This window comes from Thermothielavioides terrestris, chromosome 1 (genome assembly GCF_000226115.1).
Source record: "Thermothielavioides terrestris NRRL 8126 chromosome 1, complete sequence".
Taxonomy (NCBI): Eukaryota; Fungi; Ascomycota; class Sordariomycetes; order Sordariales; family Chaetomiaceae; genus Thermothielavioides; species Thermothielavioides terrestris.
This window is the reverse complement of record NC_016457.1, coordinates 2,341,262-2,355,385: the sequence shown is the minus strand read 5'-3', so window position 1 is coordinate 2,355,385 and position 14,124 is coordinate 2,341,262. Positions and strand designations below refer to the sequence as shown.

The 14,124-nt window shown below is 50.5% G+C and overlaps 3 protein-coding genes across 3 annotated transcripts; all 3 read left to right on the top strand.

The window, feature by feature from the left end:
• Positions 1-5,499: 5,499 nt before the first annotated feature.
• Positions 5,500-7,418, top strand: THITE_2107427 (uncharacterized protein). The gene is made up of 7 exons (XM_003649094.1): positions 5,500-6,252; positions 6,307-6,554; positions 6,618-6,660; positions 6,719-6,801; positions 6,855-7,010; positions 7,068-7,314; positions 7,371-7,418. The coding sequence occupies exons 1-6, from the start codon at positions 5,607-5,609 to the stop codon at positions 7,302-7,304; spliced, it is 1,413 nt and encodes a 470-aa protein (XP_003649142.1). The 5' UTR covers positions 5,500-5,606; the 3' UTR covers positions 7,305-7,314; positions 7,371-7,418.
• Positions 7,419-10,265: 2,847 nt separating this feature from the next.
• Positions 10,266-10,961, top strand: THITE_2107426 (uncharacterized protein). Its single transcript, XM_003649093.1, has 2 exons — positions 10,266-10,720; positions 10,772-10,961. Exons 1-2 carry the CDS (start codon positions 10,375-10,377, stop codon positions 10,861-10,863), a joined length of 438 nt encoding a protein of 145 aa, XP_003649141.1. The 5' UTR covers positions 10,266-10,374; the 3' UTR covers positions 10,864-10,961.
• Positions 10,962-11,808: 847 nt separating this feature from the next.
• On the top strand, positions 11,809-13,872 carry THITE_2107421 (40S ribosomal protein S1). The gene is made up of 6 exons (XM_003649092.1): positions 11,809-12,000; positions 12,102-12,186; positions 12,256-12,281; positions 12,361-12,862; positions 12,953-13,208; positions 13,611-13,872. The coding sequence occupies exons 1-5, from the start codon at positions 11,987-11,989 to the stop codon at positions 13,094-13,096; spliced, it is 771 nt and encodes a 256-aa protein (XP_003649140.1). The 5' UTR covers positions 11,809-11,986; the 3' UTR covers positions 13,097-13,208; positions 13,611-13,872.
• The last annotated feature ends 252 nt before the right edge of the window (positions 13,873-14,124 follow it).

Here is a 14,124-nt window from a genome sequence, read left to right as displayed (position 1 = left end):
GGTTACGCCTTTAGATACTAAGGAGCCCAACAGCAATTTAAAACGTATAGGTAAAGAACTTATTATAAAGAGCTTTACAATGCTTATAGGCGCTAGACTTCCTTAGAACCTATAGCCAGAGTCGACGGTTGTAGCTATATACTTATATAGTATAAGCCTAAGTCGCGCTTATAACTACCACTTACCGAATAAGGTGCTCAACTCTTGGTTTAGGCACTAGTTTCGCTAGTATTAGCCTAATCTTATATATTCCCTAACTACCGACCTACGCCCTAACTAGGGCGGCGTTTATATATATAGCTACCGAGTATACCTACTAACGAAGGAACGTAAAAAGGGGATTAAGAGGCGTACTAGAAAGGTTAAGCCTAGAGCGTACATTAGGTATCTTGTTAGATATAGGGCGTCCAACATTTACTATATCTAGGTACTGAAACTTAGAAAGGTTATTACAATATATAATATAACCTTTAATAAATGTACGTTCTACTAGGAGGGAGAGGAGCAGCTTAATACTTAATCAGTAGTAGTCGCTAGAAAGGTTATTAAGCTTATCGAACTCCCTATAGAGCTTTAGGACGCTAAGGCAATACTATTTAGAGTTATAGATGCCTATAAAGACCTAGTAACAGTTCCTAGCTCTCTAGGATATCTAAGGGGTATAATTAAATAGGAACTAGAAGGGTAGGCTCTTCCCTATTCTCTATCTTGTCTAGGGGGTATAGAAGTACTTGAGTATTATAGCTAGAGTTTAAGTAAAGAGCCTACTAGTGGTCTTTATACTCTAGAACCAACTCTAGAGCTATACTAGGAACGCTTAAACGGTTTTAAAGGAAGTAGCCCCCCTACTAATCACAGTACTAGCAGTGATAGTAGACTAGTAGGAACTATATTATTGGAGGCCCCTAATATAGTTATTAGAGATGCTAGTAGCAGCGTCGCTAGTAGTACAACTAGGAGTGCTAGCTAGGGCAGTACAACGGCAAGTACTACCGTAGTCGATACTCCTAGCAGTAAAGAGGAGGTCGACCACCCTAGCGATTAGCTAGAGGCTCTAGACGATTAGGAAGACGCTTTAAACTATAGTTTTTAGCCTAATTCTAGAACACTCGTAGCTACGTTAGCAAGGGAGAAGCGTAAATATATATATAAGGTATATAGACTACCAACTCGTTACTTAAGACAGATCTATAGATAGTCTCCCAATAGCGATATAGGCGGAAGCGACGGTCTAGTGTACTTCGTAGCCCCTATATACTATAAGGAGAGTATCGATGTACTAGATTAGTATATATAGCATTTGTTTAGCTATACATTTTTAAATAACCCTATAATCGCTCTATAGGAGGGCGATAGTATCTACTACCGTACATTGTATACGGTTTTTACAACGATAGTCCGCTAATATCGTAACGTGTGTCCTAGGGCAACGCTAAGCAAGCCCTAAGTGCATTTTAACGACTTCGCTAAGCTTCTAAAGCGCTAGAAGGATCTCGCTAACTACCCTCAAGGGCCTAAGTTTATTAAAGTAGCTAAGGAGGAGATTTGTAATCTTGTTAATAGGAAGATATAGTATAAGATTCGGCGTAAGACCTTCAAAGGAAGACTACTCCCTCTAAAGTGGGTTTTCGTCTATAAGTTCAATTAGAATAGCAACCTCGAGAAGTATAAGTCTTATATCTACGTTTAAGACGACCTTTAGGAGCTTACTACTCTGCAAAGCACTTATATAGCTATACTTATAGCGCGCTTATTCTATAAGCAGTTCAACGTAGCGTAGACGTTCTTAAATATAGACCTGCCTAAAGGTGTTGTTTACAAGATACCTAAGAGGTTCGAAGAGCCTAGATTTCTTATAGAACTGTAAAGAGCTTTGTATAGCTTATAAGAGTCTCCGTTGCTCTAGTACTAAAAGTTCTCTAGTATACTTCGGAAGCTTGGCCTTATAGCTTCGCCTAAAGAGCTATACTTGTTCTTCGACCACCAACGGTATATGCTTATGCTATTCTATATAGATAACTACCTAGTCTTCTACTATAGAGACTACGTAGAGACAGCTTAGAGGATTATCAACGCTCTGAAAGCGAAGTATAAAGTATATAAAAAGGGGGACGTAGCTTGGTTCCTAGGCATTAGGGTGATCTATAACCGTATATAACGTAAGATCTAGCTCTACCTTGACCAATATATCGAGAAGATTATAAAGCGCTTTGGTCTTATAGATCAAATCACCTTTGTAAGTATCTCTCTCCCTATAATAGAACTTTGCAAGTTTACTAGCACTACTACTCAAATGTAGATTAAGCTGTTCCAAGAGCTTATTGGATCACTACTCTACATTACAGTTGTACTACGTACAAAGGTCGTATTCCTAGTATCGTTGCTCTCGCACTTTCTAACAAACCTCTTAGAGATATATATTAATACTATAAAGTATATAATCTCCTACCTATTTAATATACGTTTCTTCGCTATTTAGTTTAGAGGTATACTATAGGATGCTACTCCTATATAAATCTTACTTATTATAGAGGACATATTGTATATAGATAATCCTAATATATATAGGTCGTTATAAGGCTATCTTATCTCTCTGTTTAGTAGGCTTGTTCATTAGAAGGCTATACACTAGGATATAGTTACCACCTCGTCTATAGAGACGTAGCTCCTTGCTCTGTCTACCGTAGTATAGGAGACAATAGCGTTTAAGCGTTTCCTTAGCGACCTACAACTTAAGCTAGGTATACCTTAGACTATGTTCTATAATAATATATAGACTATCTGCCTTATAGTAGGAGAGAATAAACGTATTAGTACTCGCCTACGTTATATTAACATCTATAATATATAGCTATATTAGGAATATACAAAGGGATCTTTCGAGGTTATATACTTACCAACTACTAAGATGCCTATAGATAGGCTTACAAAGGTATTGACTCGCTAAAAGTTTAAGCACTTTAAGGAGCTCCTTAACCTATAGGATATACATTATATAGTTTAGAGAGACGATTAGAGGGATAGAAACGTAAGGCTTAAGTAAAAATAAACTAAATATAGGAGTATACACTAGTGTAAAATAGACTAGGGGGTGCCTATACCTATAAAATAATAAACAACAATATAGAACTACTTACTATCTTTCTTCTTCTTAGGAGTTATAGTAGCTAGTACTATCGCCGCTATACTATATACTAGCGCCTCTAGGTTAAAGCCTAGAGTAGCCTCCTCCTTGCTCTTATCTTTATCTTCGTCCTCCTCTTCGCTCTTCTCCTTCTTAGCCTTCTTAGCCTTTTTAGACTTTTTAGTAGGCGTAGCCGCCTTTGCCTTGCCTTTGCCCTTGCCCTTGGTAGGCATAGACGTACGTTCGTTGTTATTGTTATCGTTATCCTTAGCGTTAGCGTCCTCGCCCTCTATAGCGAGGAGGGCACGTAGAGTAGCGTATAGCGTCTTCTAGTCCTACTATATATAGTTAGACTAGCTCTTTTCCTTTATCTTTTTATTTATATTTATAAGATTAGGCTTAGGCTCCTAGCGCCCTTATATTAGGGCTAGGAAGTGCTTAGTAGTAGAGAGTATACTTATAGAGCTAATTTATTAGTACTATATACTTTATAACTATACTAATAAACTTATATAGAGCGACACTTCTTACTATATATATAGTGTATATACTAGGCTACTTTGCTAGGGGCCTCCTAGCACTCCCTAAAGCTCTTGCTATATATAGTAGACTTTAGACAACCTAGGTAGGGCTACTCTCTTAGGGCGCCCTCCTCCTCTTTATCCTCCGAAGAGGAGGAGGAGGAGGAGGGGGGCGCTATACGCTTAGAGAGGGTCTTTAGTGTAGCGAGGGTCCTGCTATAAGTGTTAGAGACGTAGATATACGTACTACGCTAGTTAGGCAAATTATAGTATACTTACTTCTTACTAGCGTTAGCGCTAGCCTTAGTAGGGGTAGCTAGGAGTAGAGGAGGCTTGTTCTTAGCCGCCTTAGTAGCGTAAGCCTTTTTAAAAGTAGTAAGGCGAATAGAGGACGATATAGTTGTTGTTGTTGATATTATTGTTGTTACTAATATTGTTGCTATTGCTCGCGGTCTATAGAGGAAAAGTTTAGGAGTTGGTTTAAGGTGTACTTACTATAATTAAATACTTCTAAGAGTATAGCTATCGACTAGCCTATAGCATTGTAATATTGTCTATATAGCGTAAATACAACAATAGATAGCAATAGTAAGTGTATATTTAAGACGTTAGGCAACAATAGCTACAATAGTATATATACAAATGATTGCAATGCTCAATTATATAACCTATACCTATAATTGAGGCGGTACAATTCAAGATACGCACCTAAATAGAGGATAGGAATAGAACGTACTATACAATTGGGAACTATATATAATATAATCAATAGCGCTTACAACAATGCCAACGATAGTGCCCCTAAATGTCAACTTTAACGCCCCTAGGTCTAACCGTATTTAGCGTAATATACAATTCGCCAACGTATATACTACAACGCTTATACAATAGTACGTAGATAACTTATATAATAGTAGCGGCTATATATAATAGTAGGATCAATACCAGAGGCTACAGTTTAATACGCCTAGCAGTACGAGCTCCAGAGTTAGTGCCTAGTATACGTATTCTATAGATAGCCTCCTAAGAGTCTGTCTAGGGGGTATGTCGCGTGCTAGTGCATATATAACTCTATCTACCAGGCTCCCTACGCTCAGGGGGCACATATTAGCTGTGCCCACATATATATATAGACCTCGGCGCTCCTCCCACCCAGCTTGAGAGGAGCACCTCTCTCAATACACATACCTCTGCATCCTACATGGCCCCACTTCGCTGCTCTTCTCAGCAAATAAACAAAGTGAACTTAAATTAAAGGAATTAGGCCGATTAGAATGTATAGCGCGATAGACAGCTTAGTTCAATCGAGTATGATTGAATGTCGGGATATAGTTTTAGAAATGGAATAGAGAATAGTGGCGTAGTGTAGCTGAAAATTCTTTATTGTATAGAGCGAGGAGCGATTTTCAAAATCGGGTTGCAGTGGGGTAAGCTGGTTGCTATAGCGATTGTTCGGCTGGAGGCTGGCGGTCAGTTGCAAATGGGTTGAGGTTAATGGACAGTGAAGGACTTGGAGCGCCGTATTGGGGCCTGCCTCCACCAATCCGATCACCTGCGCACCTGCCGCTAGTTATCAGACCGCTGCCGCCGATACCCCCGATGCCTGCCAATGAAGCCGATCCCTTATCACAGCCCAGGGTCTCTCACTTGGTGCATTCCAATCCCCGTCTTCCAACTGCTTTCAGTCCTGACCGAACTTGGGCTTTGAGCTTTCTCCAAGTCGACAGTGCCCGGGGATCCCAATAAAGCACGTACTTGACTCCTGAACGCTGTCTCTCACCTTGCTGTCCCTCCCTTCGAAAAGCATTTCTCATTGCAAACTGATTACTCGCTGAGCTTGCGCTGTGCATCAACACCCACCGCTATTTGATCTCCTCATATCGTCTGGGACCCTCCCTACCTCCCTAGGTAGCTTCATATTCGACCTGATACTTGCCCCTGCATTGCTCGCCGGCAACACCATGGCATCCGGGTTGGAAGACGTGAAGGAGGCGCTGAAGGCCATCTCGCTTGGTCAGACGAAGCTGCTGTCCGCAGTGGAAGCTGTCTCGCAGCGTGTCGCTGAATTGGAGAAGAGCCGTGATGAAGAACGTCGACGACCGAGCGGTTCTGTGGCCGACGGCGTCAAGCGAACGACGACGCCCCTCGCCGGCGGCTTCACCCCCTCCCCCGCGTCGGTGATGCCGCCCGAAGCGGGCACTCAGACGCCTCCACCGTCGTCCGCCTCTCCGGACTTCAAATCCAGCTTCTCGTCGCGCGTCGTGCTCACAACGTACCCCAAGCAGATCGGCATCAAGCCGTTGCCCATGGAGTGGGGTGCCGCAGACCCGTTGGAGCGCGGCCCCGTCACGGTGTCCAGGTCGCCATCCACCATTGGCAGACGCAATGCCATCGGCGCCCACGGCGGCTCGTATTCCATCTACTATGCGCTGGCCCTGGCCAGCAGGGAACTCAAGGCGGACCACCGCCCCGATTTCACCAACACCGAGCCGGCAGTAAACATCGGTCCGTTCCCCCAGTGGGCCGACAAGAAAAAGATTGTAGCCATGGATCCGTGGGGCCATCTGGTGCCCTGGCTGTACAAAGACATCATCCAGAAGGAGAACGGCATGTTCACCGTTCCTGACCTCTTTACCTGCTGCTGCTAATCTTCTCATGAAGTGGACCTCCGGCCGACGATTGCTATTACCAAGGCTCACATGAAGCTACCCGAACTCGAAGAGAGCGTGAGAAGCGGGCGGCTGGTTCCCGACGGCAAGGTGTGCCTCAACGAACAGGGCGAACTCAATGTGACCAAGATCGCTGTTGAGCCGGTGTGGTATCTCCCGGGTGTCGCGGAGCGGTTCGGAATCGACGAGGGCACGCTGCGGAGGTCGCTCTTCGAACACACTGGCGGCATGTATCCGGAAGTATGCGTGCCCAACAGAACCCAGTCCATGCGACGGACGAGTTGGACTGACAAATATTCCCAGTTGATCACCCGATCCGACATCAAGGTGTTCCTGCCCCCTATTGGTAAGCAAACCCCGCCCCCTGTGCCCTACCGTCGGTTATGCGGTCTGACCTGCGACAGGTGGCTTGACCGTTTACTGCTTCGGAGATCCGGCGAGGATGTCTGATCCTTCCAAGCGGCTTGCGTTGCGCATCCACGACGAGGCAGGTTGCCGCAGGGTTCCGCCCCCGAGTTCTCGGCTGACTTATCCCGGCAGTGCAATGGGAGCGACGTTTTCTGTTCCGACATCTGCACCTGCAGACCCTATCTCATCTTCGGCATCGAGGAGGCCGTCAAGGAGGCGCAGAACGGCGGCAGTGGTGTTGTGATCTACTTCCGGAAGGAAGGGAGAGCCCTGGGTGAAGTGACCAAAGTAAGCTTTTTCTCCGGCCCGTCCACTTGGTTGCTGCAGGAGCTCACGCAAACATAGTACCGTATGTTGATATCCTCGACGCGACCCACTAATATTTCGAGTTTGATGTCCTTGGATTGGCCATCTGACAAAGATCTGCAGTCGTGTACAACGCTCGGAAGCGCGGGGAGGATCGAGCATCGGACTACTTCAAGAGGACCGAAAACATCGCGGGGGTCAAGGATATGCGCTTCCAGGCTCTCATGCCGGATATCCTTCACTGGCTTGGCATTACCAAGATCGACAGAATGCTGAGCATGAGCAAGTACGTCGTCCACGTAACCAGTCACGGTTTCCAAGCTGACGGGATCCGGCATCCAGCATGAAACACGATGCTATCGTCGGGCAAGGGTGAGGACCTAACCTTTTCACAGCTGCCGCACCGAGATTGCTGATGCTGACGGTGCGGCGTATAGAATCCCTATCCTAGAGAGAGTCGAGCTCCCAGAGTCGTGGATTCCTGCGGACTCCAGAGTCGAGATCGATGCCAAGATCAACGCCGGTATGGACCAATGCCTTATCTTCCCTTTCGGCACCTTTCTCACTGAACTAATCCCGCAGGATATTTCACGACTGGCCACCGCATGACAGAGGAGGAACTCAGGAGCGTGCAGGGCCGGATATGGGAGGAGTAAGCACAACCTCCCCTGGCGAATCGCGGGGTTGTAGGGCTGACCAGAGGCACAGTGTCGACCACTGAAGCGAATCGAGGCTGCAGTGGCCGTTTGCAGGTGTTGTCTGTCCGCCCGTGCCGTTGCGAGCCGCGGCAATTCCGGCGCGGGTTGAGCCAATGCCGTACTGATCCCGCGCCACGAGGGCAACCAGAGCAGCTGAGTAGAGCAGATTGATCTTCAGGAGGCCGTAATCCCCCTCCGATGCCGCGGGGATGTCTTGACATGAGGTCCCGGCGAAGAGGCATTTTCGCCATCGGCAATGGCCCCCCAATCCCCCAACCCCCCATTCCCCCCACAACAAGAAAGAAAACAGAGAAACAGAGATACACAAAAGAAATCTCGTCTTGTCACGCGCTCACCTGCTGTGCGTAATCAACGCACAACGTGCCATGCGATGATCATCCTGAGGGGTTGGCGCTAGGCTAACGTCGCTTGGCGGGTCAAGCCATGTCACCCATTTCCTTTTCCTCCCTAGGAAGTCTCTGCACCTCTCGAACCAGATCTGTTTGTCCCTGTCGAGCTGTCGTGTGTGTCCCAATTCACCCCATACCTTACTAAGTCTAACTAACCTACTGGGGATGAGTTTCCGGCGCCGTGGATTGTGTACTGTATGAACATGCAAAGTCAAGCCGAACGGACTTGTTTGCCTCCTCGCCGAGAATAAGCGCTATCCAACATCCCCAGCGATCTTGATGCAAGGCTTACCTCCACTCCGCCAACGGAGTCGTGGCTTAAAAGTGAGAGCCGAAACTTGGCAACGAACAACGCGATTCTCTCCGCCGTTCTCGAAGACTGTGACGAACTATGACGTGATGTCGCTGTGTGTCAAGCCTGCTTTCTCGCGATTCCACTGCTTTGCTTACCCCTGTCTGTCTGGTTCCGACTTCCAATAGTGAAATCAACCCGCTTGTGAGTGGACCTCGGGCGGTAAACTAGCGTACACTATCCCCGGGTGCGCGGTCCGTCCGGATTAGTATCCAGTGGAGGATTGCTTGCTGCTTCTGGTCGCGGTTCGTGTCTAATACGTTGTTTGCTTCAATTTCCTCCCTTCCCCCCTCCCGGCTAGGATGAACATGGTGGTGTCATGGACCGAACGATCCTCGGACGTACGGTGGCGATGCCATTGAGCATGGAAAAGTCGCGCAGCCCTTTGTTCTGCGTTGTGCATGAGCCATTTCCGGCGCTGTGGGGGAGGTAACGAACTGGCGAAGTTCACTTGCGCCTGTTCTCCGCTTGGGGAAGAGAAGCTCCCCACATTCCTCGTGGGAGCAGGGAGCGGATGTGGGCGGAATAACCAGGGATGAAGCCCAGCTTGCTTGTTTCCCCGGGCCTGTGGAGGTGTTCCGTACCCAAGATTTGTTCCAGCAATTGTCAACCTCTGTGCCGACGTGCGGAGAGGACTGCAGCCAGTCCCGGGGTGGTTGTGTATATTGGTGAATCTCGTCCAACTCCCACGGTCCCATGAGGACGAGTGGATGGTTACATTCGCAGCACCGGTGAAGTGAATTGCTCCAAACCAAGGTGGTGAGCACTTAATCAAGCCGATATTGGAGTGAGATCTGGAACTATCACGAGACCAGGGGCGGAAACGGTGAATACACTAGCTTGTCTCCTCACCCCAAAGAGCTTAGCTGATGCAGGACAGCTGTGTCTCGGGGATGGACGATCGCCAACTTTGGTGCCTGGGAATTTTTCTGACAGGTCCTCGGGAAGTGCCTGGCGCTGGCTGGCCCGCATCCGGCTGCTCGGCCAAGTCTGGAATAACTAACTCTCTGGGCCTGTGATCCAGGTCGCCAATGGTTGCCGGCCACCCATGCCCTGGCTTGCATGATGCAGCCTCAGAGCTCCTGAAGTGTCAAGTCTTGAATGGCTGGCCGGCGTTCGCCATACCCCACCAAATCGGTAGTGTGGTGTCTGGGAGCCTGGCGGGGGCACCTTGGCGCTCCTCCCCACTCTGCGGGACTGATGAACACCGGTGTGCAGGGCGTTCATCAGCTGCGTGTTGTTGGGATGTCCAGCAACCCGAGGGTCAGCCGTTACTTGAACCATGGACGTGGCATACTTATTCGGTACGCACATACAAAGCAGTGTGGTGGTACCTTGCCTGTGTGGCAACGGCCCGAAGCAAGACCCAATCCGTTGGTGGGAGCCCACGTCTCTTCTGCACTGGGACACTACCTAGTTTGACCAACCACTTTCTCGGCCCAGTTGCCTGAGCAAGGTTGTTGGACTGGATGGTGGGTGCGGGTGCGGGTACCGGGTCTCGAAGCCAGGCCGGCCAGGGGAGCAAGCCCAGGCAACGCCGTGCCACTCATGCTTTGCCCTCCCCTCCCTTGCCAGACAACACTCGTCCCATGGGCTGCCAAGTGGCAATGTTGCCCAAGTCCGAGAACTGAAACCGTATAGTGTACTGTGCAAAGTCATCCCCGGCATTGAGTGGAATCATCGCATTTCAGCCCAAGTGGGCTTGGTCTTAATAAGGCTCATCAGCCCTTGGTACCCTTCTCTCGCTTCCTCTTCTTCTGGTCTTAGCCGGCGATTAGCGACCAGCTTGAAGCCTTCCAAGCGCTGTGTGAACTTCAACGATCCACGATAAGGCTCAAACCGCGGAAGTCAACTGCTCAGCAACCCACCAACACAGACAGTCCACGATGGGCTCAGCTTCTTCCGACTCGGGCCGCATGCAGAGGAGGGACTCCTCGAATAGGAGCCTCAGCTCTCGGAGGCCAAGGCTCCTTCGAGCATCCGCAACCGAGCCGTCCATTACGACTTCGAATGCTAGCCCCAATGCCCTTTCGACACAGCCGGGGCGGAGAGCAACAGAGCTGTTGACTCGGATGGCTTTTGTGTCCGGCTCGCCGCCGGATTCCATGCTCAGGTCAGCGTCCATACTGTCGACGCGGTCATCCATGTTCGACAACGTGGACCGCCAGGGCGAACTGTCTTCTTCGCCTGTTAGCCAAGCTGATTCCTTCGAAGACCGGGACCCTCATCCATGTAGGCTTCTCTGGCGTTGCCACCCTTGCCAGAACCCGCTGACCGTGCCAGATTCGGGACGGTACTTCAGCTTCCCAAGCTTCGACCTGTACGAAGCAAGCCAAGAAGACGAGGAGAAACAGTCGGAAATCAAGTCGCCTTGAGGACCCGGTTTCGACGACAGGAGCCTGGGCCGCAGGATGAGACCAGAAACGGCCTCCCCAGCAGCGCCCGGCTCGTTCGCGGATAGCAGAGCAGCAGCAATCCGAGAAGGCTGCCACCTGTTCGTGCCCAGATACAGCAGCGCCGCAAACCGACGGTGCATGTTGTCTGGACCGACAAGCGACCCAAGGGCCCCGTTCAAACGTGGGAGAACGCCATAGGCCCGGATGTTCGGTTGTCGTGCAAAGCGGAGGGAGGATTGCCTTCAAAGAGTACATATTCCTCATCGCTGTGAACCGGTGAACGGGGTGGACGAGGCACGACAGCAGAAACATGGGGTCCTCGAAACGTCGGGCAGAGCGCTTCAGGAAGTCGGAACTCGCCGATTTCAAGAGAGAAGGTGTACATGAGGGAGATGTGATACCCGACTGTCTGTGTCCTGGGAGGTGTGTTCACTCGGTCGTGGCACGAGTGCATTCCGAGGTGTAAACAGCGGCGAAAATGGCCAAGATTGGCACAGCATCGAAGTTCAATGGGAATAGGTGCAGAGGCAAAATAGACCTTGCACTGACAAGCGGTGGTTGTACCTGTCAATATACCGTTGAATCGTGTAGCCTCTAGCTGTTGGAACGCCACTCCGTCGCGCCTCGAGAGCGCACGGAGACAGCTGGCGAGGACAAGGAACCCAACACGAGATATGGATATGTTGGACTGTTCCATTTGAAAACCCGGTGGCCCGTGTCTGGTTGAGCCATCTCGCTATCCATCGGGTTACAGGCCCGAGGAAAGAGCTGCAACAGATGGAGAACGTCTCAACTTGGTCCCGTCGTTGTTGGGGTCGGTTCAGCTCGCTGCCCTCTGATGGGTCTCTCACTGCTAGCGATCGCAGGCGCCTCATGCCAGAAATGCACGAGCCTTTGAGCCCTAAGGTCCGAGCAGCCAATGAAATTAGCGCTCTTGTGCCCCACATTTCTGGTTTTTCCGAAGGTGGGCTGCACCCACACAACCAATTCACAATTTCGACTCGAGCGAAGAAACCCCAAATTTCGCGACCCTTGATTCCACGGTCTCCGTTACTAACCAAGCAGCACATCTGTCCCGCCGTTGGCATCGCTGCTCGTCAAGATGGCTGTTGGAAAGTACGTTGCGACCCGAAGCATCGATATGTGCCGCAACTGCACCTTACCAAGCAGTCTGCATCGCGGCTGGCGGATTTCCGGTGGCTGATTTTCCGGCGCAGGAACAAGAGACTGTCCAAGGGCAAGAAGGGTCTCAAGAAGAAGGCTCAAGACCCCTTCTCCCGTAAGGACTGGTTCGCCATCAAGGTGAGCCTCCATCCCACCAATGTCGGAGCGCTTTGCACCTTTGGGAAGCTGACAATCTCGATAATCTAGGCCCCCGCGCCGTTCGCCATCCGAGAGTAAGACCTCATGCCCACGAGACGCGTACCGCACGAGCCTGCGACGAACAGCGAGAGCGGATTCTAACGTGATGATCAGTGTCGGCAAGACCCTGGTCAACCGGACCACCGGTCTCAAGAACGCCAACGATGCCCTGAAGGGCCGCATCTTCGAGGTCTCGCTCGCCGACCTGCAGAAGGATGAGGACCACTCGTTCCGCAAGGTCAAGCTCCGGGTCGACGAGGTCCAGGGCAAGAACTGCCTGACCAACTTCCACGGCCTCGACTTCACCTCGGACAAGCTCCGCTCGCTCGTCCGCAAGTGGCAGACCCTCATTGAGGCCAACGTCACCGTCATGACCACCGACCACTACCTCCTCCGTCTCTTCGCCATTGCCTTCACCAAGCGCCGCCCCAACCAGATCAAGAAGACCACCTATGCCGCGTCTTCACAAATTCGGGCGATCCGCCGGAAGATGACTGAGATTATCCAGCGCGAGGCTTCGAGCTGCACCCTCACCCAGCTCACTTCGAAGCTTATTCCTGAGGTCATCGGCCGCGAGATCGAGAAGGCCACCCAGGGCATCTACCCCCTCCAGAACGTACGTGGGCTGTTGGCAGTCAGAATGCAGAAAGGGGGGGGGGGGGGGGGGGGGGGTTGGTTGAAGTAGGTAGCTAACATGGGGAAACAGGTGCACATTCGCAAGGTCAAGCTCCTCAAGCAGCCCAAGTTCGACCTGGGTGCCCTGATGGCTCTGCACGGCGAGTCGAGCACGGACGAGCAGGGCCAGAAGGTTGAGCGGGAGTTCCGTGAGCAGGTCCTCGACTCGGTATAAGGGTCTTGTCATTGGGGACGCACTGGGCAGGGTTTTCATCAACAATACCTCACTGGGGCTTTGGGCTTGCTTTCGTTGCATTTGGCGTGGTATCATGGTACAGTAGTCAAAGGTAACGAATTTTCCGTCCTGACGGCGGAGCGCACGGAATGGAAAAGGATGACAAAAAGACCGTGACATGACCAAGCACAGCGTTTCGCAGCGAGGGCGCCGACATCCTTGGATGGGACGGGCAGCGGTACCTCACGGGAAGGCGCCTGGTGGTGTGTTGTTGGGCTGTGATGGGTCGGTCGGCGGGGGATTCGGGAGACATGGCGAGGGCGGATACGCATCCAGTTAGTCTCGGCGAATATCACCACAACAAGCATAGCTGTGTCTCCCAACATTCGTCGAGGTGGCTACTGTCCTGCCGTTTGCCTAATGGGTGTTCTTGGATATCCCCCATTGAGTTACACACCGGGAGCCGATATCAATACATCCCATGTGAGCGTGTCATGCTAACTGAGGAACGCAGCAGCAAGCGGAGAAAGCTGTGTTGGACAATTTTGACTCAGGCGTTTGCGGTTCACCATCACCCACGGCCGCCCTCAGCCTCTTCGAACTATCCGCTGTTTCTTCCACCCGGGACGGCGAAGTGTGAGCATCTCAGGAACCCCATCGGCACCACCCCTAAACAAACACCGAGACCTGGTCACAATTCCATTCCTGCCACTTGCGCTTGACTCTGGCGGGGAATCGGCGCTGCTGGACTAGTAACTCGTTGCATGTCTTTTTCTCCACGACCTTTGCGCCACGGGCACGGTCTAAGACTACCCTAGGCGTTGGGACAACCCGGCGCACAGCAAAGGCATGAGATTTTCGCGGTCTTACACGTATTGTTCGCAAGCTGGGGGAAATGGGTAACGTAGTTGTGGGTCCGGTTTTCTCATCCCCTTAGCTTCCTCGACTTATCTCTTCCCCGACCCGTCGAGAGCCGCGGGCCTTTAAATGAAGTCAGCACCGAGGATTTTCATTGCCGGAAGCGGTTG

Bases quoted from the DNA above. Each gene is read 5' to 3' on its own strand.
- THITE_2107427 (XM_003649094.1), top strand. From the start codon at position 5,607: ATGGCATCCGGGTTGGAAGACGTGAAGGAGGCGCTGAAGGCCATCTCG. The intron at 6,555-6,617 runs GTATGCGTGCCC...AAATATTCCCAG, and splicing joins CTGGCGGCATGTATCCGGAA to TTGATCACCCGATCCGACAT. The intron at 7,011-7,067 runs GTAAGCTTTTTC...ACGCAAACATAG, and splicing joins CCCTGGGTGAAGTGACCAAA to TACCGTATGTTGATATCCTC.
- THITE_2107426 (XM_003649093.1), top strand. From the start codon at position 10,375: ATGGGCTCAGCTTCTTCCGACTCGGGCCGCATGCAGAGGAGGGACTCC. The intron at 10,721-10,771 runs GTAGGCTTCTCT...TGACCGTGCCAG, and splicing joins AGACCGGGACCCTCATCCAT to ATTCGGGACGGTACTTCAGC.
- THITE_2107421 (XM_003649092.1), top strand. The intron at 12,282-12,360 runs GTAAGACCTCAT...CGTGATGATCAG, and splicing joins GCGCCGTTCGCCATCCGAGA to TGTCGGCAAGACCCTGGTCA. The intron at 12,863-12,952 runs GTACGTGGGCTG...ATGGGGAAACAG, and splicing joins GCATCTACCCCCTCCAGAAC to GTGCACATTCGCAAGGTCAA.